Source organism: Bos taurus, chromosome 13 (assembly GCF_002263795.3).
Source record: "Bos taurus isolate L1 Dominette 01449 registration number 42190680 breed Hereford chromosome 13, ARS-UCD2.0, whole genome shotgun sequence".
In the NCBI taxonomy this organism is placed as follows: domain Eukaryota; kingdom Metazoa; phylum Chordata; class Mammalia; order Artiodactyla; family Bovidae; genus Bos; species Bos taurus.
Genome location: NC_037340.1, coordinates 64,612,870 through 64,636,570, shown reverse-complemented (window position 1 = coordinate 64,636,570; position 23,701 = coordinate 64,612,870). Strand labels below are relative to the sequence as shown.

General features: G+C 39.9%; 1 protein-coding gene across 2 annotated transcripts in view; it reads left to right on the top strand.

Annotated features, from left to right (window-relative positions):
• UQCC1 (ubiquinol-cytochrome c reductase complex assembly factor 1) overlaps positions 1-23,701 on the top strand; it is a 96,123-nt gene that overhangs the window by 32,568 nt on the left and 39,854 nt on the right. For both annotated transcript variants that reach the window (XM_010811543.4, NM_001076508.2), the window contains 2 exons: positions 5,769-5,826; positions 20,325-20,433. In XM_010811543.4, the coding sequence (XP_010809845.2) occupies positions 5,769-5,826; positions 20,325-20,433 (167 nt within the window). The remainder of the gene's footprint in view (positions 1-5,768; positions 5,827-20,324; positions 20,434-23,701) is intronic.

Genomic DNA, 23,701 nt, shown 5'->3' with positions numbered 1-23,701 from the left:
GTAAAAATTCGTCCAGTACTTCAACATTATCATCCCCTTTGTCCACATATGCATGTTTTACATAAGAGTATTCAGAGTAAACATACCGTTTTACATTCTGGATGTTTTACGTAGCAATTTTGACATGAACTTTTAGCCAGTGATTCCTCTTTTATTTCTAGTTTATAATTGTTTTAGTTAATCCTGGAATATGCGTCATGATTTTTCTTCTTTCTGTAAAAGGACTGTTGGGTCAAAAGTTACGTATAATTTTATGATTTTTATCCCATTGATAAATTACTTTCTGTAAGTTTTTCTGGTTTAGATGATCATCACTAGCAGTTGATTGTATCAATACAAAAATCATTTTGATGCTGTAAACTGTTGTTGTTATAAACAAGTCATTTAAAGCAGATACTTATAAAGTCATTGGGAAAGTTTCAACTGTTTCCAGTTCTACAGATTTTGGAAGGAAATGTGTGCTGTGAACCTCTTGTGGTAATAGCCATTATCCTCAAAGCAACAAACACTTAACTATATGTTCTTCATATTTTTTATGGACAGCAAATAATTAATATTTAATTATGTTAACAACAATGAAGAAAGAGATGCAGCTTTATTTACTATTTTTTAAAATTAGGTGCAAGTTGTTTTGTTGATTTACTTTCAGCAGATTGATATTGTATTAGAAACTTAAAATACTATGCTGAGTTGTAATCCTAATTTAGTATCTGCCTTCCATTTCCTATTTACTCATAGTGAAGAAAGAAAACCTTCCTGCTGCTTTTTCACCTCTAGCAATTTTTTATTTTAGGAGAAATTAGTCTGAAATAAAATATTCTTTCTCTACATGATGAAGAAACTATTAATTTTAGAAGCTGGATTTTTCTTAAGTAGTTTAGGTCTGTGTGCTAAAGTATTTTTCTTTAGATCTTTTTAAAACTTCCTCCTAGACATCTATTTAATATTAAATATCTCATAAACTTAAAATTATTTTGAAAGGATGTTTACTAGCTGTCTTTGTTTAGCTAATCCTTATTAAATATTCTTGAGTTAATATAATATTAAGTAATGAGACTATTATTACATACTTAATGTATCATGTTTCAATTTATAATCTGTTGTAGACTACTTATAAAAATAAAAGTTAATTAAAATGAGTATCCATTACATTTTAATAATTCACACTTACATGCTTTTACATTTGTTTCCTTTTGGGGTTATAAAACCTTGGAAGACTGGAGGGCTTATATTCTTATTTTAATTTTTGTTTTATTTTCAGAAACAATTGAAACTTAAAGAGGCTAAGTGATTTACCCAAAGTTGCTTACTACTCAAGCCTTGATCCTATGTCATCTGGCTTAAAATCCAGGAATTTTTCTGCTATAACCTATTGCCTGTGAATGAATACAATTGCAAGATAGAATTATAGTACATTTTAACATTTTGTGTTTTATAATTCTTTGTATTTTATAATTTTTAATTGAGAACTACCTCTATGATGTGTTCTATTAATTTGGGGAACTGCTGTTTATATATTATTAAAATGTGTACACCTCAGTGAGCTTTGTTCTAACCTTACCCTTTGAAGTAGTTACCTGGGGAGGCAGTACATTTTTCAGTGATAGCACTGTTATTTCAGGTTTTCTGAGACTCACTTTGAGAATTACCTTTCAGACTTACGTTCATTTGTATTATGCCCCATTGTGGTCCTTCTTTGTCATTTGCGGTTAGATTAAATTTCAGAATCAAACCAAAGTGGTTCCAAATTGTGGCCAGTGAATACAAAGGGAGAAAATCTGAAAAGTACCACTTAGAGGCAGACAAAGAGTATCTATAAAGTAATGAGACTGACTTTCTTGCATTTTGGATTCTAAAGAGTAGGCCAGACAAGTTTGGGGTAAAAGAAGAGAGTGTGTGTGTGTATTGCTTCCCAAGATTACATCTGTTAAGTGGCTATTGCTGCCTTGGATTTTTGGTATTTTAGGGCTTTACTTTTAGAGTCCTGTGAATTCAGTAGCTTTTTAAAAGGATAGAGAGCCTTAGGTAGTGGTAGGTGTCATTCTCACTCTTCCAACAAAAGTGAGGCCAGTTGTATGTCATGAAGGTTGAGTTCTTTACTTAGTAAACGTATGCCTGTCAGCCTCTGGGACAAGTCCTCATAAAATGCCAAAGCTACAAATACTCTGTCATGTCAGAGCCAAAGTGTTCAGAGGTCTTGATCTAGAGACCTAGATGCTGAGGATTCTGACGGGGGAGATACCTTAATAGTCCAGTTGTTTCCAAGATGTTCTGAGGATGTCACTGTGGCATAAACGAGTGTACCCTCTGTGAGCACGCAGTGTTTGCTAACTGGTGTTTTGGAGATCAGTTCCATTATAAAGAGCTCTTTTGGGGCAGAGGTGGTCAGCCAGTCAGTAAAGCTTGTGCCTAAAACCACACTGTTGTCTGCAAACTGCTTTGTTTTTAGCCCTAAGAGCCCTCATACCTTGGAGAGGAGACTTAATGAGTCAATTTTGAGTTAATAAAATTGAGGTTCTACCTTCATCTCTTTCTGCTACTAATACTCAGCTATCAAATATATCAAGTTTGTATAAGTTTATGATGTATTTTTTTAACACTTGAAGAAAAAAAGATTGAGGTTCATCATCAATAGATGAAATCTGAATGAGTTTTTTCAAAGATAGTTTAAACACTACTGTTTAAACAATTCACTAAAAAACAATAGTGAATGTTTGTGTGCTGTGCTTAGTTGCTCAGTTGTGTCTGACTCTTTGCGACCCCATGGATGTAGCCCATCAGGCTCCTCTGTCCATGGGGATTCTCCAGGCAAGAATACTAGAGTGGGTTGCCATGCCCTCCTCCGGTGATCTTCCCTCCCCAGGGATTGAAACTAGGTTTCCCTCAGTGCAGGTGGATTCCTTACCAACTGAGCCACCAGGGAACTCTGGTGAATTCACAAAATTCAAAAAACGTTCACAAAAGTGAGTGTTTATTGAGTACCTATTAAACATTAACCACTTTGTTAAATGTTCTATAGGCCTTATCTCATTTATTCCTCACAAAAACCCTCTTAAGGTAAGTTCTCTTATTCTCCCATTTTTATAGAGAAGAAAACAGATACTGACAGGTAACTTTGCCCAGAGTCACATAGCAAGAAAGAAGTGGAGTTAAGGTTTTGAATCAGGATGTCTGACCCCAGTGTCTTCATAAAACATGCAACTATGTTAGCACTGCTGCCTCATAGCAGTAATGAATTAATTTAATTTTACTCAACTGATGTTGAGGAAGAAAGTATCTAGCTTCACATAATAGTGCACTGAATGTGTACTGGAGCTAAATGTGATTATGGGAATACCTTGTGATCATGGGAGGACCTATAGCAGGTTTTAACTTTGAAGTGTTTAAAGACATTTCATAAAGCTAAAGAATCTGCTGTTTGTTGAGTTGTTCACAAACTTTCAGTGATCTTGTTTTTCAGGGCTTTAGCCCATGCTTTTCTGTTCTGACCCCAGTGGGTAGAGGGAGTCAGTCATATGCCAGCTCTTTTCCCATCCTCAGCTCTGAGCTGTCCCCCAGAGGGAAAATTGTGACCCAGGTCCAGTTGCTGGCCTGTCTGTCTGTCTGCGCTTTCCAGCTCAAGAACTGATTCCCTCTTTGAGAAAATTGGAAAGGCTCCTGGTGGCTGCTGAGAAGCTTTGATGTAGAGGTAGCAATTGAACAGATTGTCCTTTAGAAGCAGCCAAATTTCATTTTCCAGATTGAAAGACAGACTTCCAAGAAAACTTTTCTTTTTAATGTTTTGTTCTAGCATCCAAAAAAGACCCAACTTCAGATCCGGGCTCGAGAGTTTCTCATGGCTATTCTTGTTCTAGGTGGAGGATGGTTGGCCCACTCTCAGATGGCATGTGTCTTAATAGCTGAATGACTAGCCAGGCCAGCCTTCACCTCCCTCCTGCCGGGCTCCAAGAGGAAGTCCACTTGACAGCTCCTGGGCACCTCCCAGTAAGCTCACCAGAGTATTTTGGTGTCAGTTTGTGACAGACCTGGACTTAAACGCTATCCTAGCCACTAGCTTGTTAATATTGTGGCTGCCCACAAGTTCCTTAGCTCTTTGGAGCCCGTTTCCTCATCTCGAGAATGAGGCTTCTAATGCCTTCCTTCAGGGTTAAAGTGAGGATTAAGTGAGATAATATACTGACATGACTAACAGTGGACTTGGCAGGAAGTTTGAACCTTTAGTGAATGTTAGTTTCTGATCCTAATATTAGGCCGTTAGTGATTAGGCCATAGTATATGGAATTAAGCAGATCTAAATTTGATCCCAGATGTCTGATTTCACAGCTGTGTGACCTTGGGCAGTTGTCATGATCTCTCTGTCAGTTTTCTCACCTGTCAAATGGGGATAATATCAATACCTACCTCATAGGAATGTTGGAAGGGTTCATTGAGCTAATGCATGTACCTTTCATTGAGTCTGGCACATACATAGTAAGCCCAAAATGAATTATAGCTCTTTATTATTCTTGATGTTGTTAGTGTGCCTCACTAACAGAGCAAGGGTCCTGCTCTGTGTTTTCTATCTTAGTGGCCCCTGTTTGTGATCATTTAGTTCATAGTATACTTCATTGTTTGCTGAAGAGCAGAAGATACTAATTTCTTTCTTGAGTCATTAATCCAAGGGACAGAATCAGATTCCCACTGATTCTCTTTTTGTTTTCTTGCTCCACCATTTCTCCCTGTCATGTAATAAGGAGGGCATATTCAGTGGGGGACCCTTCACCAAGCCAGAGGCATTTCTTAAGGATCCGAGAATTGAGAGGCTTGGATATCTAAGCACTGACCTGATATTTGGTATCTTAAACCAAGGAGAAGTCCTGCCTGGGTTATCATTCTTGGGGGTGGTGACAGTGTTTTGTTAGATATCATCTGCTTTCTATTCAACTGCAGTTCCCTAGAGCTGTCCCTCTTTCTCCCAGTCATTTATTTTGGTTGCATCATTTAGCATACTCATGTTTGTAGCACATTAGGTTACCTTAAAGAAATAAAACAGGAAAAGGATACAAGAAGAACTTAATTTCTTGGCAGAGCTCAAGTAAAAAAAAAACCTTATACATAGGACTTCCTAGTGGTCCAGTGGTTAAGAATCCACCTTGCAGTGCAGGGGATGTGGGTTTGAACCCTGGTTGGGGAATGAAGATCCCACATGCTGAGGTGCTTAACTAAGCCCACGTACTGCAACTGTTGAGCCCTCACACAGCTAGAGAGCCTGCGTGCCACAATGAAAGATACTGAATGATGGAAGGGAGATCCCATGTGCTGCACCTATGATGCAAGGAAGCCAAATAAATTAACACGTTTTTTTAAAAGATACGTTAAAAAAAAAAAAGCCTATACTTAAGTGGGGGTAGCAAGTGGTGTCTGCCTAGCTTTCCAAAAGAATTGGAGACCAGGAAGGGAAAATAACATTGACTCATGTGGAAGTTAGAAGGAATTACAGATTGTCCAGGCCACACGACACAAAGTGAGAAAACTGAGGCCCAGAGAAGTGATTTTCCAAAGGCCACACAGCAGGGTGGTGATGGGGCTGAAACTGGAGGCCTAGTTGTCTGACTGCATTCAATGTTCTTTCAACCCGTAGGCTTGCCTTGTGGTTCCATTGGCCTTCTCTCAGAGAGCGCTGTGACTGCCGTATATTTTGATTGAACAAATCCCTACCAATATTTCAAATAGAATCCATATTCCTCTTCTAAACCCTCACATATTTATACTTCATTATTATTTTCTAGGGTGTCAGATGCCTGATACATTCAATTCATGGTTTCTTATAACTCTGCTTCATGTCTGGTAAGTGAGAAATTTAAGTGAAGTCACTATATATATATTTTTAACACTGCTGACTTGTTAAGGTATAGCCTTCAGTAGAGCTGATTATATGAAATGGCAGTTGTTCAGGCATTAAAAACTGTTCCTTTCATTTTAAAAACTGGTGTCTTATGGCACATTTTTTATTAAAGGTCAAAGCATAGTCCCAGAAAGAAACTAATATTTGTAGGAGTTTCTCAAAGAACACCTAATCCAGTGAACAATGCTATCAGTATCTCTAAGAGACCCTATGGGCTTGGGTGGAAAGTTCTTTCCCTTGGCTGTTTTAGGAAAGTTCACATTTACGTAAAAGTGGTTTGAATTGTGAGCATCCGTGGTCATTTTCATTGCTGGTCATCAGAAACCTATAACAAATTATAGCACTGACATTTACGCCTGTACCTCTAAAATGTGCATACAGGTTAGATTCATGCCAGGTTTGTTGCATGTAAAAATATTTAACACCTTAAACAGTATATTTTTTCTTCAGCTGCAAATTACGTAGCCAAAAAAAATCAATTTTTCATCTAATGTTACACAGTATTAAAGGTCAGAAGGATATAGGAGAGGCGTTGGAAGTGGGGGCTGGGGAATGTATTTATTGAACTGCCAGATCTTGGGAAAGTAAATTCTGGAGAACTAAGTTTACTACTTTGACCATAGTGAGCATCTGAGGAACGTGGGGAATGGTTGCCTTGTCAAAAGGACCCTTGTTTGAGGCTGAGCTTTGCATCACAGGACTGACTGCTATATAAAGACTTTTTGGTTTTGATCACCTCTGAAATATTTCTTCTGAACTCGCATAGTCAGTGAGATTGGCTCAGGGGTCTAAGGTGGCAGTTTATGTTGTTTTTTCCTAAACCGGTAGTTTATTGAGTGTACACTGTGTCCTGGGCAGTCAATAAGCTATGTCAGGAAGCTCCCAGTCTAGTGAGGGAGATAAGACATGCGTAATAGTTGGTTATAAATCGGAATGGCCAAGTTCTATAATAAATCTGAGTAAGTAGTGCCTGTGGGATCACAGAGGAGGCAGCAACTCTCAAAACCCTTACCTGGCTTTTGAAATGTGCTGTGTCTTAGTCAGGTAGCTGCAAAGGCAAACTACCTTCGGTCTGAGTGGTGAAGGTTAGGAGAAGTTTGGCGGGGAAGCTAGATGTACTGAGAGGAAAACTACTTTTTCAAGAGGAGGGCACTGCAGAGGTGGCCCTGGGGAATTACCCACTGCAAAGGTGGAAGGGTTGAGAGGAGGCTAGGCTGTTCCCAGAGGAGCTCAAAGATAATATTCAAAGCCAGTATGAAAGACTCTTTCTTGCCCAATAGCCAGAGGTATCAGCATGTTAGAGGGAGTGGATGGCAAAATGAAAAATATAATCCTTGTGACCACATCCCAAGGTCAGTACCTGACTAATAGCAGCTGGGGCAACCTTGTAAACTACTTGTAGTTCTTTCAAGTTGGCCATGATTTCCAAATGTGCCTGCTGAGTCCCCCTTGCTGAGATTGGCTTAATTTCTCAGAGGCGTGGGGAGTACCATCGCCAGGTAAGTAGAGGGAGGGAGGCTTGTCTACACTTGGCCTCTCTTCCATCCTTCGTCCTTGGTTCTCATGGTCTGCAGCATTGGTGAGATGAATCAGTAGCTTTTCAGTTTGAATCAGCAGACTCTGTGTTAAGGACTGGCAGGCACTGGAGAGAAGGATGTGACATGGTGTGCACCTTCAAGAAACTTAGTTGAGTGGAAAGTAGACCCAGTACAATTGCCTGTAATGGATGACAGTGAAAGAAGTGCTGTGCCCAAGGCACACACAGGTACTGCGAAAGGACACGAAGGTGTGACTGAGTCCAACTTTAGTGGATGGGGAGGGTATTGGATAAAGAGTTGCTGTGTGGTAGAGGTGACATATGAGATGTACCATGAAGGGTGAGTAGCATTTCTGTCATAGAAAGGAAGGCACTCGAAGTTGCGGGAGTATTAGGGGCAAGACATAGAACGTGTACAAGAACGTGGAGTATTTGAGGGCAGCCACGTTGTCTGTAGCATCTAGGAACGTAGTGGAAAAGGGTCAGCAGAAGAGTAGTTTAGGATCCAGTGTGCCATGATCCTCCAAGAAGAGTTAGGGAAACTCTCTTCTAGGGGTTAGGGTTCTTAGAGGAAGTAAGGGATTCACCCCAGGACTGGGGGAAAGCTGTGTTCTTCTAGTCCTGTTCTCCTAGCTTGAAACTCTAGGAGGTTAACTAAGGGCTCACCAAGTCCAACGTTACCAGGCTCAGTGGACTTGCCACGAGTGGGTGGGGTTCAAATGCCTCCTGTGAGTGGTACTATGAGGGAGAAAGAAGTGGGGAGGCTTAGAAAGCAGTCATAAAAACAGAAAGAATTCCCCACTTCCGAAAAAGCCCCCCCAAACACAAGAATACTCTCGCTTAAGTACCCCAGGGTGATGATGCCCTGTTGGATCTCAGAATAGGGACAGGATTTCTCATAGCCTGTTAGTTCCCCAGAGGAGGTGTTGATGTCCCCCTTATCCATTCTGCTTTCTCTGTGCTATGCTATGCTATGCTAAGTCGCTTTAGTCGTGTCCGACTGTGCAATCCCATAGACGGCAGCCCACCAGGCTCCGCCTTCTCTGGGATCCTCCAGGCAAGAATACTGGAGTGGGTTGCCATTTCCTTCTCCAATGCATGAAAGGGAAAAGTAAAAGTGAAGTCGCTCAGTTGTGTCCAACTCCTAGCAACCCCATGGACTGCAGCCTACCAGGCTCCTCTGTCCGTGGGATTTGCCAGGCAAGAGTACTGGAGTGGGGTGCCATCGCCTTCTCCACTGCTTTCTCTAGGTCCCCAATTTTTGTGTGTATTGGGATTAGGGCTGGGAACCCTTCAGTTCCCAGACGGCCCTTATCAGTTGTGTTTTCTTGTGAACGTGCAGCTGTGGTGGCTATGTGTCCTTTGTCTTTGCTGAACAAGGTTAGTATTCACTACAGCTGCTGAAAAAATGCTGATAGAGGTTGCTGTGGGGGCTTTCTAGCATCTCCACATGGACCTGATGAAAACAGGATTCCTCCTCTGTTCCCTGTCTGGGGCAGTGGTGTTGAGATCCATTCAGGTACCCACACCAGAAACCTGGAAGGCCAGCTTTTCCCTCATTCCCTTTATCTCGTCAGGCACCAGTCACTCATCTCAACCTCTTTTGACCATGACCCACAGTAACAAATGTATTTTACCTTGTCGTCCAGAACAAACAGATATATGATGCAAAAATTTTATAGAACTTATCCTTACAGTATGAAATAATCTGATATTTTCTATTTCATTTGAATTCATTTAAAACAGAAATGTAAGATATCATCCACTAATTGATTTCACTGAATTACAAGCAACAGGTATTTGGACTTCAGCTTCCCTCTTCCTGTGCCATAGATCTTCTCAACACAGATTGAATTCTCATACACACACACACACACACACACACACGCACCCTCCTTAGTATTTTCTGTTGTTCTCAGGATACAGTGTGTTTCCTAGCATGGCATTCATATTCCACCAAATATGCTACCTTTACCACACTCAACCTGGTGCCATTCTAGGTACCACTACCACCACACTCCCTCCCCTGCAGGAAAAAATAAATAGAAATGTTTATGTATGATAGAAATATCAAGTCTTCTGCACAAACCTCTGCCTAGAAAGCCCTTCTCCTTCCTCTCCACCTGACAAACTCCTGTTTTTCATTCAATAGCCAACTCAGATATCATCTCTTCTTTGAAGCCTTCCCTTCCCTTCAAAGGCAGAGTTAGTTCCTCTTCTGAGTTCCCTTAGTCTTTTGGACACCTCTATTATAGCACTTAGCACATGACATTTTTTAATTTTATCATATATTATCTATCTTCTTCGTGGATGGTGAATTTATTGAGAGCAATAATTATTTTTATTATTCTTTTGGAAAAATGAGATACTTTTTTCCCTCAGTCCCATATCTTACTTGAGTTCACATTGATAAATGTTGATTAAATAATCTATGGCCCGAAATCTCTCTTGGCTCCTATGGCAATTGGAAGGGTCCTGGCCACTGCCTGTTGGTCATATGAGAGAGACAAAGCTCTGCTCCTACATAAGTTTCCCTGGGTGGTGAGATGTATATAGATGGAATTCATCTTAGTGCTCAAAGTATTAATAGATTTGTAGAGACCCTGATTTTAACATTTGTCATGTACTACTAGTACTAGTACTAGTACTAGTACTATGGAGTACTAGTACTCCATAGATACAGAAGTTTCTTTTAGAAAAGGAAATGGGGAATTCTCTGATGGTTCAATGGTTAGGACTCCAACCTTCCACTGCAGGGGGCCCCAGTTCAATCCCTGGTCAGGGAACTAAGATCCTGCAAGCCAAAACAAAAAAAGAAGTGAAACAAATAAAATTAGAATATGCCTAGGATGGAGGTGGGGTGGAGAGGAAAATACAGATTGTATTTTTTAAAATTATCAAAGTCAGGTATATCATAGATATAGTAACTATTAGGTCCTTTACAGTATTATTTTAAAATTTATTTACATATATTATCTCACAAATTTTTATAACTACTTTATTCCTATTACATATGAGGGCTCAGAGACAGAAAAGTCAGAGAGCTTGCCCATAGAACTAATTAGTACATGGTAGAGAGGAAATTCAAATATGGATCTGACTAACTCAGAGTGTTAAGTTCCTTTCCTCAGTGGTAACTGAAACTATCAAAGTAGCTAATTAAATAATTATTACTAATTAGTACTAGTAATATTTAATATTAATTAATATTATTTATAGGGGTTTCCCCAATAGCTCAGTTGGTAAAGAATCCACCTTCAGTGCAGGAGAGACCTGGGTTCAATTCCTGGGTTCGGAAAATGCGCTGGAGAAGGGATAGGCTACCCACTCCAGTATTCTTTGGCTTCCTTTGTGGCTCAGTGGGTAAAGAATCTGCCTGCAGTGCAGGAAACCTGGGTTTGATCCCTGGGTTGGGAAGATCCCCTGGAGAAGGGAAAGGCTACCCACTCCAGTATTCTGGCCTAGAGAATTCTAGGGTCCCAGAGTTGGACACGACTGAGTGACTTGACTAATACTATTAATAACTGATATAAGTATTTGCTTATATCAAATAAGTTTTTTAAAACTATTCTTTTATTATTTATTTTAATTTTATTTATTTTTTTGACTACATGACATGTGTGATAGTTCCTTAGCCAAGGCTTGTACCTATTATACTCCCTGCATTGGAAGCGCAGAGTCTTAACCACTGGACCACCAGGGAAGTCCCAATACCTGCTTGTTCTTAAACATAAATCCGTAAAATTACAGCATTTATTTTCTGATTGAACCTACTATATGCAGCAGATTTGTTCCCTGCCCTCATGGGGCTAAGGGTGCGGGAGAGACACGTTAAACAAATCATTAATAAAATAGAACTGGGATGGATGCTGTGGGAGTCAGCGACAGGGCTCTGTGGAAGAAGCGGGGTCCAGAATTTAGTTGGAGGTGGGTGGGTCACTCAGGGAGGGCTTTGTTGAAGAGATGGCATTTAAACTGACACCTGAATGAGGAGTGGAAGTTAGCAAGTCAAAGAGTGAATGAAAAGCCATTGCAGGCAGAAGGGCCTCATTGTTTTTAGTCATCTTACTAGGAGAGCCCTTTTCACAGATGAGGTTTTATGCTCATCCACAGTGTGTGAATAGATAAAAGGACCGGTCTGCTCACTTCAGGTGTTCGCCACATGCCCAGTGGTAGGGGACTCTTACGTAGTTCCATAGAAACTCAGAGCACAGTTTAAAAACCACAGATCTAATCCAGCTTCCTCTTTTTACAAATGGGGAGATGATTCTGGCCATTTTAAAGGATTTGTCACAGGCTTCTTTATCAGTAATGGAAGATTTGAGACTCAAATCCAAAACTGACTGTGTGAATTGCTCTTTGTGCAACACTATGCTTCCTGTCTGCGTGTCCCCTTTTGGTAGTCATGGGATGGGAGTCTCTTGTCCTGAATTTGAGCTGCACATCACTGACCACCAACTCTCTGAAACTGTGTTTCTTAGCACTCACGCTCTGTGTCCTGGGAGTGGCAACAAGTAAACCTGGGAATTGTATAGGGTGCCAGGTGCTGTGTTTGATAGGATCTGTTTGTTGATAGACACACCGATCTTATGGGAGCTTGGGGCCATGGGGCAGCCTGGAATAGTCAAGGAGCCTTCTGGGGTCTAGACCTGAAGGATATGGAGTTTTGAGAAATTATTAGGAGAGGAAAAATTAATTGTAAGATGTTCCGAGTGAGAAAGAAATGAGGATGGTCACTAGAGGGAGAAAGCAGGATGAAGAGGGGAAGCATTTTGTTATTTGTTTTTTATTTTAAGATGGGGGAATACTGGAAAATTTTTATAAGCCTAAGGGAAGAAGCCTCTGGGAAAGAAGAGAAAGAAGTAAAGTGTGGAGGTGGAACGGGTTGGAAAACAGACTAGTTCGTCTCAGTCCAGCCAGAGAACTGCCCTGGCAGGCACTCCCGGCCTTTGCAAGAGGGCTCTTTAAAACCACCACAGCAGTTTTGATGTAGCTGTAGGGCTTTCGAGCTCATGCTGGATTCCAGCAGCTCCAGACCTGCTATATATGGTGAGCCCTGGCCATGTGCACATCCTCTCTCTGTCTCCCCCAGCCAGAGTCGCTCTGTTCAAACACCCACACATGTAGCTTTTTGCCCAAAGGAAAGGCCTAGGCAGCATCATTTTACCAACATTGCATAACCTCCGCACATTGGTACCTGCTACCCAGGAGCTCGTTCTTTACAGTGGATCTGACAGGCAGGCCGCAGGCCAGGTGTAGCTCTTGGAGGAGGTTCTCTGTCAGGTGAGATGGCTTCAGGAAATGCCTCGCCCCACTTGTCTGTCTGCCCACAGACTGTCGTCTGGCCCCCGTGCTCCCCACATAAAGGATAGGCTTGGTGGGGAGGGAGTTTAGGAAACCAGGTGGAGATAGCCATGCATACAGCCCCAGGAAGGGGTCAGTGTGCCAGCTCACTAATAAATAAACTCATTCATTAGCACGCTGCGGAGGCTTGAGTGCGGCCATGTAAGCCCTGTTTTCTTGGCCTCGACTGATGGTGGAGTCGGGGAGACAGGCTACGTGAAAGTCCCTTTGGGATTCCTTCCTAGCAGCCAGAGTGACAAACCCGCCCAAGTGCCCACTAATCTTCATTGAATTCAAAATCAGATCCTCTTTGAGCAGCTTATAAACTACCATGAGGGAGAAACAAGGCCAAAACACAACTGGCATTGTCAGGAGGCCCAAAGAGAGCAAGCAAGACAGGATGCTGGAGCCGCCAGGACATGGCAGGAGGTCAGCGTCAGAAATAACAAGAATTCTTCCCTCCCAGATTAGGCAGAGAGGAGGAAAGTGTGGCGAGGAAACCCTCCTTCCTTTGAACTCTCCAGGCAGTGCTGTTGTCTTCCTCTGGGTCTGATCTAGCAGGAAGGGGCCCTTGGAGCTGTGCTGTCACAGGCTAGGGGAGCAGTCAGCCCTGACGCTGCCCTGGGAGGCACTGTGGCTGGAGGGAGTGACAGAGAGCTCAGGCCTCACTCCAGCTCCCCTCTCCTCCACTGAGCACCCTTAAGTTTCACCTCCTCAGAGCGTCAGTTTTCTTTCCTGTGAGATGGGGACAGTTATACTAGGTAGATGGCCAGTTATACTAGGTACATTGTAAGACAGTGAATGCAAAGGTATCTTACAGTGACAAGTCTCAGAGGACTTAATAAATGGTAATAATCATCATTACTATTTGCCATAAGGCAAAATTTACGTCTTAGCTCTTTATATTTTGAGACTCACTAGTGAGTGAGGTCCACCCCACCACCCCGTCTTTTTGACTTAGTGAACAAACAACAACAACCCATCTTTTAGAGATACTAGAGAACCATCAGACTAGGGCTTGAACACTCTTTTTTTTCCTTTACTTTGTTAGCTGGGTTATTTGCTTTCCTTATATGTAAAAGAGATCAGTATTATTTATGAGGCACTGGAATCACTGAGAGACAAGGATAGTACTGTGAAGCTTAAAACCTCAATAATAAATTGTGGGTTTAAGAACATCATCAAACTTGGGAGGGGCAACTGGAATTGCTTCTAAACAGAGAGTAGTTTATGCATAGATTAAGTCTTTACTCAGAGTTAGGTACTTTGTAAATACTTGTTGAATGAATGGTTAAATTATTTAACACAGGAATATAAAGATTACGAGATTGTTTCTTTTTAAAAAGAATTTTTTAAAAGAATTTTTTTAAAAGACTATTTTTTAGGGCAGTTTTAGGTTTGAACAGAATACTGTCACTTTTTAAAGTGTCTATTGCATTCTAAAGGCAATTTTTACTATGTTTTAGCATTGAAGTCTCCCCTCCCCCTCCTCCTCCAGAACGGCTCTGAAATTATGATGTTTAATCAGAAGCAAAATGTAATTTGACCTCTCAACATTTAAGCTTTATTATGAGAAATGCATCCATGATATAAATTGAAGTAAAGCTGTCCTGATCTTTTATTTAAACCTACTGTTCTCAATTGTGGAATAGTTGACTTAATGACTCGAACATTACTGTTGTACAGACGGAGCCTATGACATGTATTGGCTTTGTTTGGTAGTGGGTACCGTGACCATCACATCTCTTTTTGTTCTTGTTTACCATTTTGAACTCATTTTACTTATTTTCTTCTTACCTTCCAACATACTTTAACCTCTTTAATCATTCAGGAGGTTCTGTAACTGTGTTTTGCTAGGCTCTCTTTTAACTTGCACTGGGTAGCTATACCTTCCTTGTTGAACTGCTGTTGTGTTTGTTCTAAATACATTTTTAGGTTCTTTTAGGCTGCCAGGAGTTCCTGTTTACTGTTGTAGGTATATTTGCCTCGGATTAGCCAGTCTTTCCCCTTCTGGTGTTTTATTTCTAATATGATGCTAGTTTTGAAACTTAAATTATTGCCCTTGTGAGGATTAAATGAAAAACAGAGGAAATGGATTCTGGAAGGTTTGTTGTAATCATTAAAGAGGCAGAAAAACAGTGTAACTCTGGGATTAGATAATCAGGGTTCAGATCTTAGTTTTGACACTTCATTAGTTTTGTAACTCTGGGCAAGTTACTTTTCTCTAAGCCTCAGTTTCCTCAGCTATTAAGTGGGGACAGAAGAATACCAGTCTCTTATTACAGTTGTTACAAGGATTAAATGAAATAATGTATCTGAATCACTTAGCACAGTGTGTGGCATATGCTTGTGTTAGCTGTTAATTATATAGCATTTGTCCATTTTTGCCGTTAAAGGATTTTTTTTTTTTGCTTTCTTCCTATTTCTTAGTCATATTAGAATAGGAAAAAGTTGCCAGATAAACTGAATTCAGCCTAGATCAGATGTTAGCCTGACAATTGCTGAGTAAATGACCACGGTACTATTATCCTAATGAGTTTCATTGGGATAACTGTAGTGTCTGTGGATGAAACATAGAGTTGGAGTTGAGATATCTTCACCTCTATCCTTCTGTAACAGATTGTTTTTTCAGTATAAGAAAAGTTTGTAGAGAACGCTATCACTATGGAAAATGGAGAGAAAAGGGGGAAGCTACTATTTATGTAAAAAGAGTACATATACACATAAGCTTGTGTGTGTATAGATTACAGCTGGAAGGTTTCATAAGAAGGAACTTGGTGGTTAGGAGAGGTAGGTTGGGACAGAACTTATGTTTGTTTGTTTTTAACATGTGCATGTATTATCTATTCAAAACAGTTACTAAACAAAGAAAGGAGTAGATTGAATGTGTAAGCTTCAAGGTTAAGTGTCCTAAGAATTGACCTTCATCTTGGTCTGGACCTTCCAGGCAGCTGACTTGTCTAAGTTGTGGGCCCCAGCCTTCAACTGTGCTTTTTCCTTGAAGAGACAAACACAAAAGTTCTTCATAACAAGACAACTTTTCTGTCTTTAACTATCTAGAGAATTTGATTCACAAATTCAGGGCAAAAATAAGTTGAACCTTTAGTTAGCTGAATTTGGTGATGGTGGATGAATGGACAGCCCTGTGGATTAGCATCTTCTTTTCCCAGTAGAACTCGTGGTTATCTTCAGCACGCTTCCTGTTGATGAGAAGACTGCTTGTTTTATTTTTGTAACTATGTGCGCTGAAATTTACTGTAGAACTTTATATTTGATAGTGTTTTCAAATTGTCATCAATTGTCTACTGAACTAATTAGGTTCAGTGTTTTAGGAGTAATTAGAATTTGCCCTTCTTCCATTTACCATGCTTGAATCTATATTTTTTGAAACTCTTAGTTATCAGCAAAATTAGGTGGAGGTTGCAGCAAACTTTGCTGTTCCATTTCTCTCAAAAGGCAGGTATACACACTTGGCTGAAATTTCTACATCGGGCTGTTGTGAATACCATAGTTCTCCTGAAGGAAACATTCTTGTCATTTTCCAGGCTTGGAAAGGAAGGGTTTCCAACTGGGAAGAAAGAAAGGGTTAACTTCTGAGAGACTCATCTGTTCTTAAAGCCAAGGTGCTAATCTTAACTATGCCCCTTCTTCCTGAAAAACATTCAGTGGCTGTCCTTTGTCTACTTGGTAAAGCCCAGACTGTTTAGCCTGACATTTCAAAGCCCTTCATGACCTTTCTGGCATATTTTTCTGTTTCCTATACTTGTCTTTCCACAAAATTTAGGTATTGTTTCCTTACAAGTGCTGAGCTTTCCATGGCCCTGTTTTTGCTCATAATGTTCCGCCTGCTGGAAATGATCTTATTAATCTTTTACCTGTCCAACTTCAGCTCACCTTTCCAAGCCCCAGGTGCAGTTTCATTTTCTTTTTTTTTTTAACTTTTTATTTTATATTGGGATATAGCTGATTAACTGTGTTGTGATAGTTTCAGGTGAACAGCAAAGGGACTCAGCCATATGTATATCCGTTCATGTATCCATACATGTATCCATTCTCCCCCAGCCTCCCCTCCCATTCAGGCTGCCACATAACATTGAGCAGAGTTCCATGTACTATACTGTAGGTCCTTGTTGGTTATCCATTTTAAATATAGCAGTGTGTACATGTCCATCCCATACTCCCTAACTATGCCTTCTCTCCATCTCTCCCCCCAGCAACCATAAGTTCCTTCTCTAAGTCTGTGAGTCTCTGTTTCGTAAGCTCATTTGTATCATTTTTTTAGATTCCACATGTAAGGAATGCCATACAATGTTTCTCTTCCTCTGTCTGACTGACTTCAGTTGGTAAGACAGTCTCTAGGTCCATCCATGTTGCTGCAAATGGCATTATTTCACTCTTTTTAATGATTGAGTAATCTTCCATTATATATATATATATACCACATCTTCTTTAACCATTCCTTTGTCAATGGACATTTAGGTTGCTTCCATGTCTTGGTGATTGTAAACAGTGCTGCAATGAATATGCAGTGTTTCATTTTCCATGAAGTTTTCTCTGACCCCACTAAGCCAAAAGTAATCCTCTCACAGCCCATGGCACTTTGTGTTCCTTTTGGGACACTTACTAAGTTCTCTCTTAGAGCTCTTGGTCCTTGGAAGCTGGGCTCTTGTTAACCATCACTTTAATCTCCACATAGTAGAAACTCAGTTTCTAAATGAGTTTCTAAACTAAATGAGTAGAAACTCATATGTTCACTGAGTGAATTAAATGTCAGCCAGCATCTTGAAAGTGTCTTTAATTTGCTTTACTTTTTCAACCCAGATAACCATTTGACTTGTTATCTGTAAAGGCTATAGAACAAACTGCTCTGGAACAAAAAACACTTCACTCCGTGTTGATATACTTAGTAAGTTTATGATCTGAGAAAATCTGTGCCTTTTAAACCTCAGAGGGCAGGTGTATTAACAAAACTACAGAATTTTCATATAAACGAATTCCATTACCTCACTATTGCTGTTGATGAATTGGCCTCTGACAACACTTAAGCATCAAAATGCACAGCGTCTTTTCAGGTGGAGAGGCTGACATGAGAGATTTGGTTAACTTTAAGAAAAATCTTATGAAAAAAGGACTGTTGAACTTTCCCTGGTTTGTTTCTGCCTTGGAATATACTCTATATCATATAAAGTGGCCACATCTTTTTCCATGACCTGTTTCTATTGTCACAAAATGTTATTTTTTAGGCACTTAACAGAGTTCTGAGGTTATAAATTTAGAATCACAGCATCAGCAAATCCCAAGGTCACAAGGGACTTTAAAGATCATGTAGTCAGCCTTCTGTCAGATAGATAGCCAAGTTGTGAATTCTCTGCTTTTTGAGGTCATCCATTCTGTTATTTGAATCTTCAGAAACTCTCCTGTTAGAAAGTTTTTACTTCCAGCATTCAATGTTGAGTAATTCTTTCTCCCTCTGTGACCCACCCATGGGTTCTCATTCTACCTTTTGGACAGTCTAATCACTTTTCTGTAATATTTAAGGCAACTGTCCTGTTTTTCTCCAGGTGAAATATCTTCTGATCTTTCTTTGCTTCCTTTTGTCTCTTAAAATATAATGTTCAGAACTGTAGACATATTCTAAAAGTGGAGTCTGACCTCTGCTGAACAGAACAAAAATCTCACTTTGTACATGAAGATATTATATTTGCATTACTGTATCTAAAAATCACATTAATTGCGGCGGGCAGCCTTATCCTCTTGACTTCCCTTGAATGTATACTGTCATCATAAGCCTGTGAGGCTTTCTCACACCCAGACAGGAGTGGCACACCTATCCTGTACCCTACAGCTGTTCTTTTAGGCCCAAGTGCAGGGTCTTAGATGTGTCCCTATTAGAGTCAACCCATTGAAAGAGTCTGTGAAGTATTTTTAGTTCATGGTTAGGTCATCTGACATATTTGTCTTCCTGCCCCACTTCTTGCAGTCTACGAATTTGATAAGTTTGTTTTCTCTTCTCCATCTTAGTCATTCATGGAGATGTTGAGGCAGGCCAGGATGGAATCATTCCATTGGACCATACTATTGCTAGTAGGTTTAAATGGGCATTAATTGTGTATGGAGATAGGATTGTCAGTTTAGATCAAATACTCCATAATTGTAATAGAAATTGTCTTTTAGGTGAGTAGTCTTATTGTAGCTGCTTAGTAACTGTTTAACAAGAGATAATAGAACTATGTATGGTCATAAGAGTGAGATTAGGAACTAGCTTGGAAAATTAGTGACCCTGCTTATATTCTTATATATGATAAATATAGTATTACATTTATTAATTAATAAAACATAATTCTTACATTCTTGGGGCTTCCCTGGCATCTCAAACAGTAAAGAATCTGCCTGCAATGTGGGAGACCCAGGTTCGATCCCTGGGTCAGGAAGTTCCATTGGAGAGGGGCATAGCAACCCACTGTAGTATTCTTGCCTGGAGAATCCAGGTAGAGCCTGGTGGGCCACAGTCCATGGGGTCAGAAAGAGTTGGCCATGACTGAACGACTGACGCTTTCTTTCTTCTATTCTTATGTAAGGTATTAAGCAGAGAACATTCTGGACTGATTAGAGGCAATATGGTATAGGGGAAGGAGCCCTAAACTTGGCCCTGAGATGTTTTATTCATTTATTTATTCAGCAAATATATATTGTGTGCATACTATACTTAAGCCTTAGATATACAGTGATTTTAAAAAAAAACCAACCAAGACTTTGTGTTTGCCATCAATGGAACGTACATTCAAATGGGGAAACAATTTGATAATTATACAGATGAAATCATAATACTTTCTGTGATCTATCTTCTAGACAGGTACTGTCCAACAGAAATAAAATACAGGTCACACACTCAAATTTAAAAGTTTCTAGTAGCTCCATTTTGAAAAGTGAAAAGAAAAAAATGAAACTACTTTTAATAATGGGTTTTCTTTAACTCAGTATACCTGATAATATTTCAACATGTAAACAATATAAAAAATTTTGAGATATTTATATTCTTGAACTAAATCATTGAGATCTTAAACTTATACCATATCTCAGTTTGAACTAGCCTATTTAAAGTGCTCAATAGCCATGTGTGGCTAGTGGCCTTCATACTGGCCAGCAAAATACTATCCCCACCTTTATAGACTGCTCTATGGTATTGGGAAAATCACTTTCCTTATTTAGAACTCCTGTTTTCATCAGTAAAATGAAGGATTAAGACTTACCTTTAAACAGCTAAAAGTGGTCCTTTTCATGTATGAGGGAGTCATGCAAGGTGCTGTAATAATCTGTGTCTTCATGAGTGGTACTTATATGGGTATATATGTAAAGACTCATCAAGCTGTATACTTAAGATACATGTACTTTTCAGTATCCATGTTATCACTCAATAAAAGGTTTCTTATAAAATCACTTCTGATTATTTTGATTCTGTGCCCTTCGATAAAATTTCTCAGATGAACTGACCTTCAGTGGAAACATGTGACATGAAAAATGCCAACAGCCAGTGACTCTTTATGTCTTCTTCCCACCCAGGATGTGTCTAGTCCGAATGAAGCAGGAAGGCCGGAGTGGGAAATACATGTGTCGTATCATAGTTCATTTTATGTGGGAGGATGTTGAGCAGCGTGGCAGAATCATGGGGGTAAGTGACTGCTGTCAGATTCTGGTCTTGGAAACCATTGAGCGATTGCCTGACTTGAGTTGAAGTTCTAGAATTTGAGTTGAAGTTCTGATGTCAAGTGGTAATTGAACTCAACTCACTTTTGCCTCCATGGATTTTGACAAGCTCTGGATACTTTCTGTGTTTGCACACATTATCATGGTTTGTCAGTGTGAGGACATCCTGTGTTCAGAGATGGCATTATTAAAAAGTAAATCATGGTGATAGGAGGGATGGATTTCGTGAATAGATGAAATCAAATAATAATCCAGTTTTAGGATACTGTACCTGATACCAGTTCATTGTTCAGTTCACAATTAGTTTGAATAGAAAGATCCTGACTGGGGGCCTGCAGTGTCCTCAGGAACTTAAAAACAAGCTCCTTGATCGCTGACAACCTATAATACTTTGGCAAGGTGTATACTGAAAAGGTCCATTAGTATCTTTAATAACCTGAGAAAGGAGAACCTATCGTGTATGTATAACATAGAATATGATGACAATAGAAAGCCAGAACCAAAACATTAGAATACAATAGATTATATAAGTACCAATCTCTTCCTTTGTGTATATTGTATATTTTGTGTATCTATACCATGTTTTAATAGATTGTAATTCTTTGGTTTTTCCCGTATCATTGCCTCACAGCTTGGGAGCATCTAAAGCCAAACCATTAGACAGGGTCATGCAGTGGGGTGACCTGATTTCTTTCATTACGGAGGAGAGTTCTGTGGTTTTGTGTGTATGTATTTTATTATATATGGTATCATTCTCTGTGCACTTAATTGCAACTTTCTTTTTTTTTAAATGTGTCTTGGAGGTCTTTGCGTGCTGCATGGGATTTAAATGGGAAATCTCCCTTTTTTCACTTTTATCTACTGTAATTATTTTCACACACTTCCTATGTTATTGTCTAATGGTATCATGTGCTTACCCTATGTGTAAAATTGTAGTCTTTGAAACTAAATGGTGGAAATGATGGTTTCCTTTGGAGAATTTGGATTGAGGGTATTTTCAGATTCTCTTGTCTTTGAAGGAACCAGGTATACAGAAAGCACAGGAGACATGGGTTCACCTTTAGATAGCTTCATTGACACTTATATGCCTTTCTCTGGGAAAACAGACCATCAGCATTTCCAGTCATTCTAAAAAGATGATAGTCTCTTTCAGAGTTTCAGCTGCTGTCATCATCGTCATCATGATCCATCCAGTGGAGTCAGTATTCCCCTGTCTTTGTAATGTACTCTTTGCTTCATGTTTCTCCCTGTCGTGCCTTACTGCTGCCCAGAGTGGGATCAACAGCCTTTAAGCTATTCATCCTGCTGAGTGTTCCACATTCTTTCAGGTACTTACCAGCCAACTCTGTGGCAGTACGCAGTGGATATACCGTAGTGCTGGTGGTCTCAAATCATCCCTTTTAATGATGACCAGTGATACCCCCCGGCCAGCCAAAGTCTGTGCTGACTGCCATGCAGTTACACGGTGGTTCTGTTAGTCTGTTTTCCTATCACTGTTGTCTAAACTCTTCTGGGAGTTGAACCACTGGAACCATGTGGGCCATAGCTGTCCCCGGCTTGAATAGCCTTATGAACCGTAGGTTGCTGATTGCTAGACCACAGGAACCTTTTACTGTACCCCACTTCCACCCCCAAGTGAATTTCTTTTTGGATCTGCATATAAATGGGGCTTCCCTGATGGCTTAGCGGGCTAAGAATCCACCTGCAATGCCTGAAAAGTCCCATGGACAGAGGAGTCACAAGAGTCAGGCCTGACTGAACAACTAAGCATGCATGCACACACACATATATTTATCTCCATCGCAGTTTTCAGCACTTTGAACCTTCTCCCATGTTACTTTATATATCCCTTCTACTTGACTGTATGCTTTATAAAGGCAGGAAACCTATCTTATCCACAGTTTTTTGTTCACACAGTGAAAAGTGGTTGAATAAATGCTTGTTGAATGAATGAATAAATTGAAATTTATTCTGAAATTGTTTTAAAGCCAACTTATTTGTCAGATAGATCATACTTAGTTCGTTAGTCTCTGGTTCAGTTGTCTATCAATGCAGTCCTGCAGGAATTAGCCTTTCCTTCCCCCCCACCCCATTTTATCCAACCATTTTTCTGTCTGAATTGTTCTAGATATTATGCTGTCTTAGAGAGAAGTGTGTTAGATCAGCATTTCTCAAACTTGAGTGTACCTGCAGTTCACCTGGGGATCCTGTTAAAATATAGATTCTGATTCAGTAGGTTGGGGGTGAGGCCAGAGAGTCTCTCTGCATTTCTAAACTCTTCAAGGTGATGGCAGTAGCACTGGTAGGGCAGGATGGGGAAGGAGCAAGCACACTTTGAATAGCAGGGTTTTAGATGATCCATAATGCTCCCCAAGTGTAGACTGTTAAATTTGTCTTCATGAGAGAAATGCCAAGCTCCGGTTTACTTACAAAGAGTATAAAAGACGATGATTTAAAAATAATGGAGACTTGAAAGAGTTGGGGAATTACTATTCTTATATTTCCATTATAACTGATTCGCTCCTCCCTTTCCAATGTCATGCTATAAATAGACACCCTTTATACAGGCAAGACAATTATATGTTAGCCAATTCTGAGTTGTGAGTGTGATTGTGTGTGTGTAGAGGGGACCTCAGTCTTTGGTATGTGTACAGCCTAAAGAAATGGGAAGATTAGGCTGGACAAGAATGGCATGTGGCTGGAGAAAAGTAGTAGGCAGAAGCAGCCAGTCTGGCCTGGTTCTGACCCTGGCTGGCAAATCTTTTCTCCTCCCTTACTTCAGTTTCTTGGTTTAAAAAAAAAAAAACACTTGGGGGGGCGGGTGGTTACATGATTTCCAAGTTTCTTTTCCAAGCTTTGAAAGTCTATGATGTGAAGGTGGTAATTTGCAAATCTACTTCTGTGTTATTTGGCATCTTTAAGAAAACTCATCTAAAAAGTAAAATTTATAAGACTGATCAATGTAGTGGTGATTTTTCTTCTGCCAAAGAATTCTTAGAGCCATTACATTACTTGAGTGGACTGGTGTAAGGAAGATTGAGAATGTGAATTAATGACACATTAGAAATCTGGGTCAAGAAATCCTTTGAATTAGAGTTCCAGTCTCATTTGGTGGGAAAATTTTCACTTTCCAAAAATTTGCTTTTTACCAGCTGTTCAGGAGCCCAACTATTGTGAAAAATAAGGCAGCCTCATATATCATCAGTGAAGCTGGTATATAAAAAGCAAGTGTT